The sequence below is a fragment of the Gadus macrocephalus genome, chromosome 9 (genome assembly GCF_031168955.1).
Source record: "Gadus macrocephalus chromosome 9, ASM3116895v1".
NCBI classification, from domain to species: domain Eukaryota; kingdom Metazoa; phylum Chordata; class Actinopteri; order Gadiformes; family Gadidae; genus Gadus; species Gadus macrocephalus.
The window spans coordinates 8,910,592-8,924,217 of record NC_082390.1 but is presented as its reverse complement, the minus strand read 5'-3'; the positions used below and the strand labels follow the sequence as shown (position 1 = coordinate 8,924,217).

Here is a 13,626-nt window from a genome sequence, read left to right as displayed (position 1 = left end):
CATATCTCATACGAATGTACTATAACGCCTAAAGCACTAATGTTTTCCATATTCCGCTTGGGCGTGTTGGAAATCTGAGCTAACTTCCTGAAGTTGGGTGGAAAACCACAGGCATGTTTTGAAAAATGGAAGGTTGATTGCGGAAGTCCCCGGTTTGGAGACAGTTGCACTACCTGGCGGTCATACGCCGTCAGCGCAGGTTGAAGACCCGCACCGGGTCCTCATGGACCGGGGAGGGTCCGGATGGGTTCATGGGACAGCATTCGGGAAGTAGGCCTCACTTACATGTTTAATTAAAGTTAATTCTGTGTTATTTGTTATTTTGCATTTTAAGTTATCCAATCATTTAAGATAGGCATGCAATTAAGTAGCCTTGTTTGTTACGCAAAACACAAATAATTTGGACTAAATGTTGATCATAACAAAACACATTAATGTGGATGTTCACCATTTGATATTTAGTAGGAGTCTCCTTTGCTTCGAAAGGCCGTCCCCGTTCAGAGGAGTCATCTGAGCCAGCTGTCAAGGAGGCACGGTGCGACCATATCCATTTAGGGACATGTCCTTTCTAGAATGCTCTGGGTTCCTCCGAACCGAAAGAAATGGAGAAGTAACACACAGTAACATACAGCAGGACATCCGCTTTCCTCTCAGTGGTAGCAGCCGGCAAATGGCCATTTGAAAACCACTTTACTGACTTTCGCTGAATCCCAATTGTTATGAATATGATATTTAAAATGTCTGATTAGGAGCTTCCGATAACAATACTTTATTCCGTGAAAAATAACAAAGAAAACAAACTTAAAGATTGTTACTGCGCAAAGCCAGCGGACGACGAATCTCTCGAGCACCCCGGAGTCCAGCGCGCACATTCTACGCATGCGTACCCGTCGTTTTCGGGGACGGGTCTGTGTCGATGAAGTCAAGATGGCGGCCCTGGCAAAAGCGCCAATACATTCCCTAAAATAGAAGTCAAACCGCACCTCTACATCGACATTTAACGAACCCCGATGCGGGTTCTCCCGTCCCGTGAATACCGGAAGCATGTTCGGGGACACAGAGTGACAGGAATAATACCGTAAAAGGAGCCCGCGGCGCGATGTGCGAGAGCTACGCCCGCTCGCTGCTGCGCGTGTCGGTGGCGCAGATCTGCGCGGCGCTGGGCTGGGACGCCGTGCAGCTCACCGCCTGCGACCTGCTGGCCGACGTGTTGCACAGATATCTGCAGCAGCTGTCCAGGGGCTGCCACCGCTACTCAGAGCTCTGTAAGTGTGTGCTTGTGTGGGTGTGAGTGTGAAAGAGAGGGAGAGGAAAAGAGAGTGTGTGTGTGTGTGTGTGTGTGTGTGTGTGTGTGTGTGTGTGTGTGTGTGTGTGTGTGTGTGTGTGTGTGTGTGTGCGTGTGCGTATGCGTGCGTGTGTGTGTGTGGGTGCGTATGCGTGCGTGTGTGTATGCGTGCGTGTGTGTGTTGACGTTCAGGTGACTGATAAAATAAACGAGCTTGTTTGTTTTTATCCGCGGTCCCGCCGTCCCGCTCTCGGACCAGCGCCCCCTGTGGGGAGGCCTGGTGGTGGAGGCAGGGATGGGATGTCAGAAAGTACAGTAGCTGGCTCTTCCCCGCGTTTTTATTAATGCAGTGTTGGTTGTGAATACACAAGCTGAGGGTATATGGATTAAACACTAACCTTATTGGGTGATGAGTTAAACGCTGTAACCATAAAAACCTCTCTTCCCTGAGTCTGTGTTAAAGAAATCTCTTGTTATCAAACTTTTATGAACTCCCCCTGAACCGATATTTAAACACATTTGATCAGCTGTAGGTTAATCGCAAATGCAATAAACATATCCTCATTTCCGTTAGGGAGTGAACCAACAAGTTAAGCATCCATTCTAGTCACTATAAACACAGAGCTGTTGCTCACGTAGTCGGTTCTTGTGCTCCCTTTCAGATGGCCGGACGGACCCAGCCCTGGACGACGTGGGCCAGGCCTTCAGGCTGCTGGGGGTCAGCCTGAGTGAGCTGGAGGACTATGTGAACAACCTGGAGCCTGTGAGCTTCGCCCACCAGACGCCTCTGTTCCCCATCACCAAGAACAACGTGCTGCAGTTCCCTCAGCCTGGAGCCCGTGAGGCTGAGGAGAGGAAGGAGCACATCCCAGACTATCTGCCTCCCCTGGTCTCCCTGCACGAGGGTAGGTCTTTCAAAGATCTTCATAGTTCTTCATGGTTCTTCAGAGTCATGAAGAATCATCCATTGAGATAGGGCTCTCAATCTACTCTTATCTATTCTATTAGTTTAGTAGTTATTTTATACAACTGTCGAAAGAAAAGCAAAGACCAGTGTTGTTGTGGACGCCCAACACGTCACGTGTCTCTGGCCAGAAACCAGGCTTTTGTTGACGTTTGAGATGCACGTGTGAAACAGCTGATCATTTCATCTGTTTTTATTCTTTAAATCTCGACAATATGACCGTGAGGAATCAGTCTGCAAAATGAGCTGGCACCATGATGTTCTCATAACGATGTCAGGGCATTTAAGAAGTGTTCTGCGATGGCAATCAGCGGGGTCTACATAAGTCCTGTCACTACGTACGAAGACCAACCCGATGTGTCCATGACCGTGCTTTACTCAATATTCTTTACGCGATTCGTCTGCTGCAACAGGTCTACTGGTTCAATTAGAACATCCTACATTTCTTTTTTTGATTACTTTCAACCCGCTATTTCTCCTAATAGTGAGTGTTGAGTTGATTATCAACCAAGGCTGTTGTAAACAGATCAAGATCAAGTCTAATCCAAAACACACCTCCATGATACGCGTGTGACTGCAGGGTGACATGGCGCTAGATATTCGAATTTGTGATCGTATCAGAAAGTGTTTGGACCTTTAAAATGCATGTAAACATCTTAGTCCGACCGACATCGGAACAAAATCGGACCATAACGGACATCCCATAATCGGATAAGAACAGTAGTGATGGGGTTTAAAAGCCTGCATGACTGGAGCATGTGTATGATGTTTCTCCATCAGCTGATTGGCTCATGTTCCTCTGCTCACCGTTTATCCTCTGCAGAAGAAGAGGAGGAGGAGGTCCTCCCGGACATGGGCACCTCCGCAGAGGCCATGCAGGTTCCCCTGGAGGACGACGAAGACGACCTGGAGGACGAGGAGGCGGTCAACGACGAGAACCACCCGCTGAAGCGCCACCTGGACAGCCCCGACGCCGCCATGGGCATGATGCCCACCTCCAAGCGGCCGCGCCTGCACCCGGGCCTCAGCCCCGAGTGGGGGGTTGAGCCCCGCGAGCCCCTCACCTCCCTCAACCCCCAGCGCCTGCCCCCTGGCGTGCTGGCCTCCCACGACAGCCTGGGCTCCCTGTCCCCGGAGACGCCCACCGGCGCCCCGCCCTCCTTCAGGCCGCTGCCCCCCGCGCCCCGCCACGGCGACCACAAGTCCCACTCCACGCCCTCGAGGAAGAGCAAAGGGTCGTCCCCGGGCCGACAAAGGACTAAGTCCCCGAAGGGGGGCAGCTCGGGGGCCCCGGGGGGAGGAGCGCTCTGCTCCCCCAGGTCCTCCAAGGACCGGAAGAAGTCCCCGGGTCGGACCAAGAGCCCCAAGAGCCCGAAGATCAGCTCCTCCAAAGGACCGCCGCCGCCGCCGCCGCCGCCGCCGCCGCCGCTGCCGCTGCCGCCGCCCGGCAAGACGGACACGCCGCCCAAGCTGCCCCCGCTGGTACTGAGCGAGAGGCTGGGCAAGGAGAACATCCACACGCACCAGAGCGGCGAGGAGGAGGAGGAGGAGGAGGAGGGCGGGGCGGGCGACGGCGGCTCGGAGGACGCGGAGCCCGACGACCAGGCCATCGAGGAGTCCATCGACGCCGTCATCGCCCAGGCCTGCGCCGAGCACGAGCCCGACCCCTTCGCCTTCTCCTCGGGCTCCGAGTCGGAGAGCAACGGCTTCTCCAGCCCTCGGCGGCTCACCATCATGGAGCCCTGCGTCACGCCCAAGCTCATCCTCGGACCCCCCCCCTCCGGCAAGGACCACTCCACGCCGCCGCACCTGGGCCCCGGGAACTGGACCATGGACGACTCCATCAACGAGGTGCTGCGGAAGGTGAACCAGGGTGGGCCGGGGGCGGCGACGGCGGCTCCTATGCCCCAGCTGAACCCGGACTACCTGTCGTCGGGCTCGCCCTCGCCGCCCACGCCCGAGCCCGCCCTGCTCAAGGCGCTGGAGGAGAGGATCAAGACGCCGCCGCCGCTGTCACTCCCACCGCCGGCCGACGTCAAGAAGAAGCTGAAGAAGGAGCTGAAGACCAAGCTGAAGAGCAAGAAGGAGAAGGACAAGCCAAAGGACAAAGAGCGGGCCAAGCTGAAGGAGAAGAGCAAGGACAAGAGCCGGGACAAGGGCAAGGAGCTCGCCAAGGAGGCCAAGCTGGCCCCCTGGAAGGGGGACGTGGAGCCGCTGTTCGGCCACCCGCGGGACTTCGTCCTGATGCCAGAGGCCCCGCCCGCCAAGATGAAGTCCAAGGAGGCGGACGGCTCGGGCCGCAAGGACAAGGAGAAGCACAAGGACAAGAAGAAGGACAAGGAGCGCAGCAGCAAGAAGGACAAGGCCAAGAACAAGGACAAGGGCAAGGAGGAGAAGCAGAAGCTGTCGGCCCTGGCGCCGTTCGCCCTGGCCGACCTGCAGCCCCTGTTCAGCCCGGCCGGCTGCCTGCGCCTGCCCTCCATGCTGCCCCCGCTGCCCCCCGTGCTGCAGGAGAAGGAGGCCAAGGGCGGCAAGGAGAAGGAGAAGAAGAAGGACAAGAAGGAGAAGAAAAAGAAGAAGGACAAGGAAAAGGAGCGGGAGAAGGCCAGGGAGAAAGAGCGGGAGAAGGAGGAGAAGAAGAGGGAGAAGGAGCGCGAGAAGGAGAAGCGGGAGAAGGAGAAGGAGAAGGCCAAGGAGAGGATCCGACTGGAGAAGGTGAGCGACTCCTGTGGGTAGTGGGACAGCGTCAGACGACCGGGGATGATGACGGTCCTGTGATGATACGTTCATGTGATAATACGTTCATCTGATGATACGTTCACGTGTTGATACGTTCATGTGATAATACGTTCATCTGATGATACGTTCACGTGTTGATACGTTCATCTGATGATACGTTCACGTGTTGATACGTTCATGTGATGATGATGCATTCATGTGATGATACGTTCATGTGATGATGCTTTGTGTTCTGCTCTCCAGGTGAAGGTGGACGTTCCGGCCTCCCTGCCTTCCCCGGTCATCCCCCGGCTGACGCTCAGAGTGGGTGCCGGTCAGGACAAAATGTACGTATCTATATCAACTAGGGCCCGACCGATATAGATTTTTGAGCGCCGATGCCGATTATTTTCAGAGAAAAATTACGATTAAGATTTAATCGGCCGATTAAAAAAAAAAAAAAAAAGGTAGTTTTTGATACCTTAAATATACTTCAAACACTTTTGACGAATATGTGAATTGAATGCAGAACCTTTGAGTGTTTTAGAATACATTTACAGTCAAAAATGAGTGTAATGTAAAATGTAAAATAAATAACTAACTCCCAATGTGCTGCGCTCGTGAGCAGTGACTAACACGTGCGTGCTGAGCAGTATGGACTCAACGTTAGTGTCTACAGTATAACAAATTAACATGGCCTGGGACCTAAAGATACACAGGCACAACATGCTCAAACAACGCGTCTTGTGTACATTGGTGAGGTGAGCGCGCAGCTGCCTGAGCGAGCGTGCTTTCATGTTGTACGGTTAAATTCAATCTCCTTTTTTACTCCAGCTAAAGTTGTTAGTTAGCAAGGCGAGTAGGAGCGCAATCTGCAGGATACTAAGCGCAATAACATTTCAAAAAAAAAATATATATATATATCGGTTGTAATCGGCGTCTTTTTGGCAGATGTCGATTATTTTCAAAAAGGCTATAATCGGCCGATTAAATCGGCAGGCCGATGAATCGGTCGGGCCCTAATATCAACCGATACGCTTTGCACACATGGTAAATGGACTCCATTTATACAGCGCTTTTCTGACCAGTGGCCACTCAAAGCGCTTTACAATACTGGCTCACATTCACCCATCCATGCACACATTCAAACACTGACGGCGGAGTCGACCACGCAAGGCGACAGCCAGCTCGTCGGGAGCAGTCAGGGTGAGGTGCCTCAGGGACACCTCGACAATCGGCGATCAAACTAGCATTCCGGTTACCCGCCAACCCGCTCTACCTCCTGAGCCCCATGCCGCCCTTGCCCCTAGGAACTCTACATATTTCTCTTCAGTCGTATTTGTCTCTGATGCACCAGGGCCGTGACGCAGCCCTGGCAACCTGTGTAACATCTAGAACGTCCCCGGTTTACTTCTGGTCACGTGACGTCCTGTTGCTCTCTGTCCCCCCAGCGTCATCAGCAAGGTGGTCCCGAGCGCGGAGCCCAAGACGCCAGCCCCCAAGGCCCCCACGCCGAAGGCCCCGCCGCCCAAGGTGGTCCCGCCCCCCCGCCCGCGGTCACCCCCGCCGCCGCCGCTGCCCCCCATTGTGATCCCGCCCCTCATGCTGCCCCCCATCTCCCTACTGGCCGCCGCCAGCTCCCTGAAGACGCCGGTGCGCAGCGTGGTGACGGAGACCGTCAGCACCTACGTGGTGAGAGGCCGCGCTTTTATTCTGAAATGAGGGAGACGGAGCCGATCCCGACGCAGCAAGCCCCTCCTCTTTGGAATAGATGGGAAACATGTCCCCTTATTATATTCTGTGGTTTCCCTTACTCTACGTAAGGGATAGTGTATATAGTGCCGGTCATTATTGGGGAAATAAGCCTTGACAATTCACACAGTGTGTCTTTTTACAATTTATTTGTTAGTAGTGTTGATCAGCAGAGAAATCGCCGCTTAGCAACCGAATGCGCTGGGGTTGATAAGTTACTACACTACTTCTGGAGTGCTACGAAAGACGCGAATCAGAGGCAAAAAATCCACTTTCCTTGACAGTGGTCAATTATGCTTAGCAACGGTCAATTATACAAAAGTAATTGACAGCCGAACGTTGGGAATGCCCATTCAAGTGAATGGAGCATTCTACAGCATTAAGGAAGAGCTGTGTAATAAACCTAAATAATCCAACATTTAGCATTGTGTAGCATTTTATCCTAGCTATCTTATCCTAGCTATCCATAACCTGCTAACGATGGTTAGTGCTTGCCACTTGGTTCTATGAACATCCTTACTCTACCGACAGCGTTTTCTTTTTCTTTTCTTTTTTTTTCTTCTGATAAATGTACTTACTTTGTGTCGTTTTTGATAATAGCATCTGCTAAAAGGCCATGAATGTAGATGTGAATTTAGAGTAACGTGCTGTCAAACCAAGACCAGTTCTTTGTTCTAACGATCGTCTCCTCGTTAAATGGCTGCTCACACGTTCTCCTTCGATAACGTTCTCCCTCCAGATCCGAGACGAGAGCGGGAACCAGATCTGGATCTGTCCCGGGTGCAACAAGCCCGACGACGGCAGCCCCATGATCGGGTGCGATGGATGCAACGACTGGTACCACTGGTAAGACCTCCATGTTGTGTATCAATAAATAAACCATGGCTCATTCATAATGAATAGGACTGATCAACGAGGATCAGACGATGAACTGCTGCCGTTTGTCACAACGGTCAAGACTTATTTATGTTTAGCTCTATTAATATACAACAATATACAATGTATCCCTAATGCTAAGGTACAGATGGCACCTCTCAGTATGTTTATTAGTTTGTTGCAGCATTTTAACTCAAGTCACTCACTCAATATACTTAGATGTAGATTTGGTGTCAGTGACCTGTAGTGGGATGTGTGTGTGGGGCCCCCTGTGACCCCCACCGTCTGTCCTCTATTTTCCAGGCCCTGTGTGGGCATCCTCACCGCCCCCCCAGAGGACCAGCAGTGGTTCTGTGTCAAATGTACCAGCAAGAAAAAGGACAAAAAACACAAGAAAAGAAAACACAAACTCCATTGAGACTGCCGATTTTTTCGCGCACGCGTACGCTTGACACTGATTTGCGGGGGAGGGGGGGGGGGGTGGTGGCAGCATGGCTGATCAACCTGCAGCTCACTTCCTGTGCACCCTGGTAAAATAAACCAGTCGCTGTTAATGGACCGTTTGTATAAGAGAAGAAGAAGAAGAAGAAGAAGAAGAAGAAGAGTGAGCTGAGGCCAGCCATCGCCCCCCTCCCCTCGTCTCCCATTCTTTGGTTCTCTTATGTTTTTACACACTGCCCTCACCTCGTCAGGATACTGGGATTCAGTTTGGAGTCGGTGCTGGGCTGCTTGTTGATGATAGGAGTCTAAACTTAGCCACGGTTTACTGGAAAATAACCCAAGAATGATCTCCATGAAGTGCATTGTTATGTATGATTTTGATGTGTTTAACGTTACTGCAAAAAACGAATTGCAGCAAATTTTCCAATTCAACTCAACAGTTACCTGCAGTATCATGACATGTCATGTGTATATTTAGAGAAAATGATGGCATTGGTTATGAGTGAGAATGTGTGTCTGTGCGTGTGTGTGTGTGTGCGTGTGTATAAAGGTGTAAATACTAACTTCCATGCAGGGTGGGATTTGATCTTCAGATCCTCACTTGTTAAATCCATTTTCAGATATTGGTTTTAACCCGAATGATTTTCTGTAATTCCTGTACATTTTTTAAATTGAAAGTTTGTATTTTTATTTGTTCTTCCGAGGGTTTGTTGCAGACGTTGACTCCAGCTGTGTTCCAGCTGTGCTTGTAACGTAATTAATTTTGCTGATGTTTCAATATTAAAGTTCAACCGTCAACACGTGAATCTCATTATCATAACAGCATCCGGTAGATTTTTCTATAAACACATTTTCTGTATCTTTTTTTTTTTATTTATCTTTAGATCATACAAAGCACTGTTTCTGATTTGCGATCGCGAGTTTGTAATGACTGATTTCTTTGCTTCATGAAAATACATCAGAAATATTCCAACAAAGCCAGTGTCAGACCTGAAGTTTTGTTTCCACTACACAACCCCTTTAAAACGCATAATAACACGCAGGTTATTTGTTAACTGTATTTTTCTAAACCCGAGGGAAAAATCTGGGCAAGTGTGGATTGTAGATGGAAAATTGCTCTGTCAGGGAAGATTCATAAATTCAAATGATTGCAATATAATCTTATAGCTTACTCCATCCTTGAATTATTTGTACTATTGCTTAAATGACAACCCGATTTCTTGATTTGTTTATTCATCCAATTTTTATAATCCTTTTATGGTTTTAGATACTGATCAAATAAAATGTTCATGAATGGTCTTTTCATAGTTTCAAGAAGGCATTTTTTTTTCTATTTCAGTTACCTGACAAGCAGTCAAGAGTTCTGGGCTAATTGTAAGTCAAACCAAGCCAATTTAAGAAATAATTTAAACATAACTTAAGCGAACCATTATGTCTGCTATATATCACAGAATTGATCCTCGTCAGTTGCAGTCTGAACTTGGACATGCAGTACCCCTAACGTCCATATGGTGTCAGTGTTCCAGCACGGAGAGGGAGCGGGCCTAAAAGCCTCTTCAACGTTTCTCCAGTCCGCAGACAGCAGTGTTTCAGCCTCAGCCTTGCACCTGTCACCATTCAGTCAAACGTTTATTTCCAGGCCAACCTTTGGAGCAGTGTGGGCTGTGGTGAACGTCTGAACGTTTATGTTGGTTTTCACCCCCACACACCTGTCATTCGTCATTGTGAACTTAAATAGATAGTCTAAACCTAGATGGAAATTCAGAATTAGAGCTTTAATTACAAGATAAATACTCTCAATTATATCCAACATATTGCATGTACAGCCAGACACTCTTCATTGTAGAACACATATTGCAAGCAGTAACATTTCCTCCCAACAGCAAGAATCAGACATGAATTCTAAGTAAAAGCTTTCTGTGAAATAATCATGTATCAAAAAGAAGCTGTGGCCTTGTGTGGGTTTGCGCATGATCTCTTCCGATAATATCACCAGACCAAGAGGAAGTCACATTTCACTGCAGAGCAGAGAAGCGGAAGAGAAAGGCTTCTTTAAGAGTTGCAGAGTCTCCAGATGACGAACCAAAGAGCTGTACACAAACACACGCACACGCACACGCACGCACACGCACGCACACGCACGCACACGCACGCACACGCGCACACACACACACACACACACACACACACACACACACACACACACTCACACACCTCCGCTGGCTTTAATCGGGTTTGGTTTGCACCCCAGCGCCGCTCACCTACACAGAGGGGAGCGTGTTCTTCCAAATCCAAATCTACCACATTGCGCAGAAAAACCGAATTCTTCTTCTTAGGTGAGATCCTTCCACGTTACACCAGTGTGAGATTTCTCAAAGGTCGCGGATACAGGAGCACTCCCCCCCTCCGTCTCACTGCCGTCCCTCCTCTCGTCTATCAATCACCTGCACGGTGGCAGGAGGCACAGCTTATTACCGGCATCCGTCTGATCATAAATTCTCCACACCAGGGTACGTTGAACAACTCCTGCAACGACAGGGCCTGCAAATGCATGCCGTTAAAAATGTGTCTTTGCTCTTATCGTCTGATTCTAAACAGCTATGTCAAGCTCCGTCTTTTTCTGCCTTCTGAACAGAAGATTTGAATAATTATCAACATCAAGCAGATGTTAAATATGTCAACAGTCAATACTCATTTTGTACGTTTATCATACGTGTTTTTCCCGTTTCGCAGAACAACACAAACCACATGACAGGCGGGTGATGGGTCCCATGAGAGCACAGGTGTGGAGGGAGAGCTGTGGGCCGTTCTCAGAGGGTCTCCGAGGCCTGATGTCAACATGTGGTGTCATTAGAGCCGATCACTTGACAAGCATGGCTGCTCGTTTGGCCTCACAGCAGCGGTGCCAAGATAACATAGTTCACTCATTTCCTTCCCCTTTACGAGAAACCTCCAACAATTATAGCATCAGTGCAACATCGTTTTTAATAGAGACAAAGTCGCTCATTTATAACAGGGACAAAGTATTGAATACAGTATACATAGTAAAGTACAGTGTCCAATGCACTGGGACCAACCACAGGTCTGAGATCTAATGCTCAAGTCCCTTCACAGCTCCATTACCGCGTCTCACGGTCAGGCTCTTAATTGCATGTGGGACTCATGACCTTTGGTCCGCGTGACGTCCAGCCAGCGGTGTGTCTCTCACGGGGGATCAGAGCTCTAGTCTCTACTTGGGCCTGTGGCACCAGGAACGCTAAGCTCCAGTACTTCTGCAAAGGGCGGGATTTAATCATCAGCCTTTAAAATATTCATGTCAGTGGAAAGAGTCTCAGAGTCAGGCCCCTGTTAGTAATGGAGGGAATGTGGAGGCGTGTGCTCAAGGAGGCTAGAAAGGAATGCGTCGACGTTCGGTTTTTATTGTGCGTTATAGACAATCGTACCTTGTGTCAGCGTTTAGCTGCTGCTCGGCACCGTGTGTCATTTACATACCAGATGCATGCCGGCACAGAGAGACCACTATCTCTCTGGCCCAGAGCATGTGTTTACAACACGGGAGAAGAGCACAGGACAGATTTAAGTGTGGTAGCCTATTCCAAACAATGCATACACTTAGCGCCATATACACACGATCTATAGATAGGTTCAATGAATAATGTACACATATGCATGCATAAACACAATAAGCCGCATGTTTTAATGGCGACTAAAGAACAAGGAGTTGCAGAGTTATGTAATTCTTACCACTCTTTTTACTTTCTCTTCCTCATCCCCCCCCCCCCCCCCCCCCCCCCTTCAGACGGACCGTACCGCAGATACGCTGGGATGTTACCGAGCAGCCAGGGAGCTGAGCGGGTTCATCATCGCCACCTTACTATTACATCCTTGATGAGCTGTGCTCTCACCGTCCTCCTCCCCGTCCACACCTCCACTTCACGGGGAACGCCTCGGTCCTCGGCCGTGCCACAGCCAGGTATTGTCGATCTGACTTCCAGGGTTTCTTTGGACGGGGACTTACATTCACATTTACATTCGGAGCATTCAGCCGACGCTTTTATCCAAAGCGACTCACAATAAGTACATTTGTCAGAAGAAGGACGAACAACAATATATCACTGTCGGTACAGTGAGGATGTTCATTGAACAAAGTGCCAAGCACTAACAATCGTTAGGTTAACCAATTCCCTGCATACACAAGAGATAGCTAGGATAAGGCGCTACACGATGCTAAGTACTATTTCTAAGTGCAAGGACGTACAACATACAATTAGTGCATACATTAAGTGCCAGGATGTACAACATAATATAAGTAGGAGGGTGTGGGAGAGGGTGGCTATGAAGAGTCTACGTGAACTCTGAACAGCCAGCTTGAAGGACCAGCCTGCGGCCACAGATGGAGCAGAGCGGGAGATGAGCTGGTTCTGTGTCACGTTCCTGACCCGGCGAGACGGAGTCGGTTTACAGGACGTTAGTACAGCAGTCCACGTGAGAACATTCTCCCAGAGGCGGTGGGGGTACAGGCAGTCCGTGGACGGACCAAACAGGATGTTTGTTCTCCGGATGTTAACCATAGCTGCTGTGAGTTATGTCAGACTTCTCCACTGACAGGTTACGCAGGATCTCCATGACAACTTTGTTCCAAGATCGGTGACCTCCCCTTCATCCAATAAACTCACCTTCAGCCGATGTACGCACCCTGATCAAATTAACTTGCCATCATCAGAAGAACACATCATCATCCAATGAGGCCACCGTCTCCGAGGAACTCACCATCATCGAATTAACTCACCATCTTCTGAAAAGCTCACTATCATCCGATGAACTCTCCACCATCATCAAATGAACTATCATCCAATGCAGTGAACATCATCCATCACACTCATAGACTGAGGGATCACCACATGTGATAGCAGCACCTGCCCCCATTAGCCAGCCGCTATATTTATATTACTGTTGAGGCCGCGCACGTGCATTCTGCCTCCCGTTTGAATTAGCCCCCTCCCTCATCGCAATTTTAATTTCTTTGTGTAACTAGTCTGGTTGTACCAGGGCCAATTCAGGCATCGCACACCAGTAGACGACGCAGCACAAGACAGGGAAGAAAGAAGGGGAAATGATTAAGGCCTCATCTTATCGCTAATGTTGCGTTCCTCTAATGGATCTGAACCCCTATTAGGGAACCGAGATGGCAGCCCCCCGGGGGGAAGGCAGAGGTTGAAGTGACACCTCCCATCTAAACTGCTGGGCTAATGTTATTGTTGCAGCTTAGCAGAAATGATGGTGAACATGCAAATGTTCCGAGTTGTATGGAGAGCATGTGTTTATGGAGCCACACACGGGCCCTAAACACTCCACACACACACGCCTTTGTGTCCTGCTCCTTCCTCAGTAGTTCTGCCTGAAAGGCAAATCAGTTTTTATTTTTTTTATTGTTGTTTTTTTTACTCGCATGCAAATTGCTGCTCCACAAAGCCTTTGATGGAACGGAAGGCTGTGTGCTTCAGAGATGTGCTCTGGATCTCGCAATCTGTGTGTGTGTGTGTGTGTGTGTGTGTGTGTGTGTGTGTGTGTGTGTGTGTGTCTGATGCTC

At 49.5% G+C, this 13,626-nt stretch overlaps 1 protein-coding gene across 1 annotated transcript; it reads left to right on the top strand.

The window, feature by feature from the left end:
* Positions 1-242: 242 nt before the first annotated feature.
* taf3 (TAF3 RNA polymerase II, TATA box binding protein (TBP)-associated facto) lies at positions 243-9,339 on the top strand. Its single transcript, XM_060061633.1, has 7 exons — positions 243-1,265; positions 1,948-2,190; positions 3,073-4,964; positions 5,232-5,314; positions 6,419-6,659; positions 7,459-7,565; positions 7,899-9,339. Exons 1-7 carry the CDS (start codon positions 1,100-1,102, stop codon positions 8,011-8,013), a joined length of 2,847 nt encoding a protein of 948 aa, XP_059917616.1. The 5' UTR covers positions 243-1,099; the 3' UTR covers positions 8,014-9,339.
* The last annotated feature ends 4,287 nt before the right edge of the window (positions 9,340-13,626 follow it).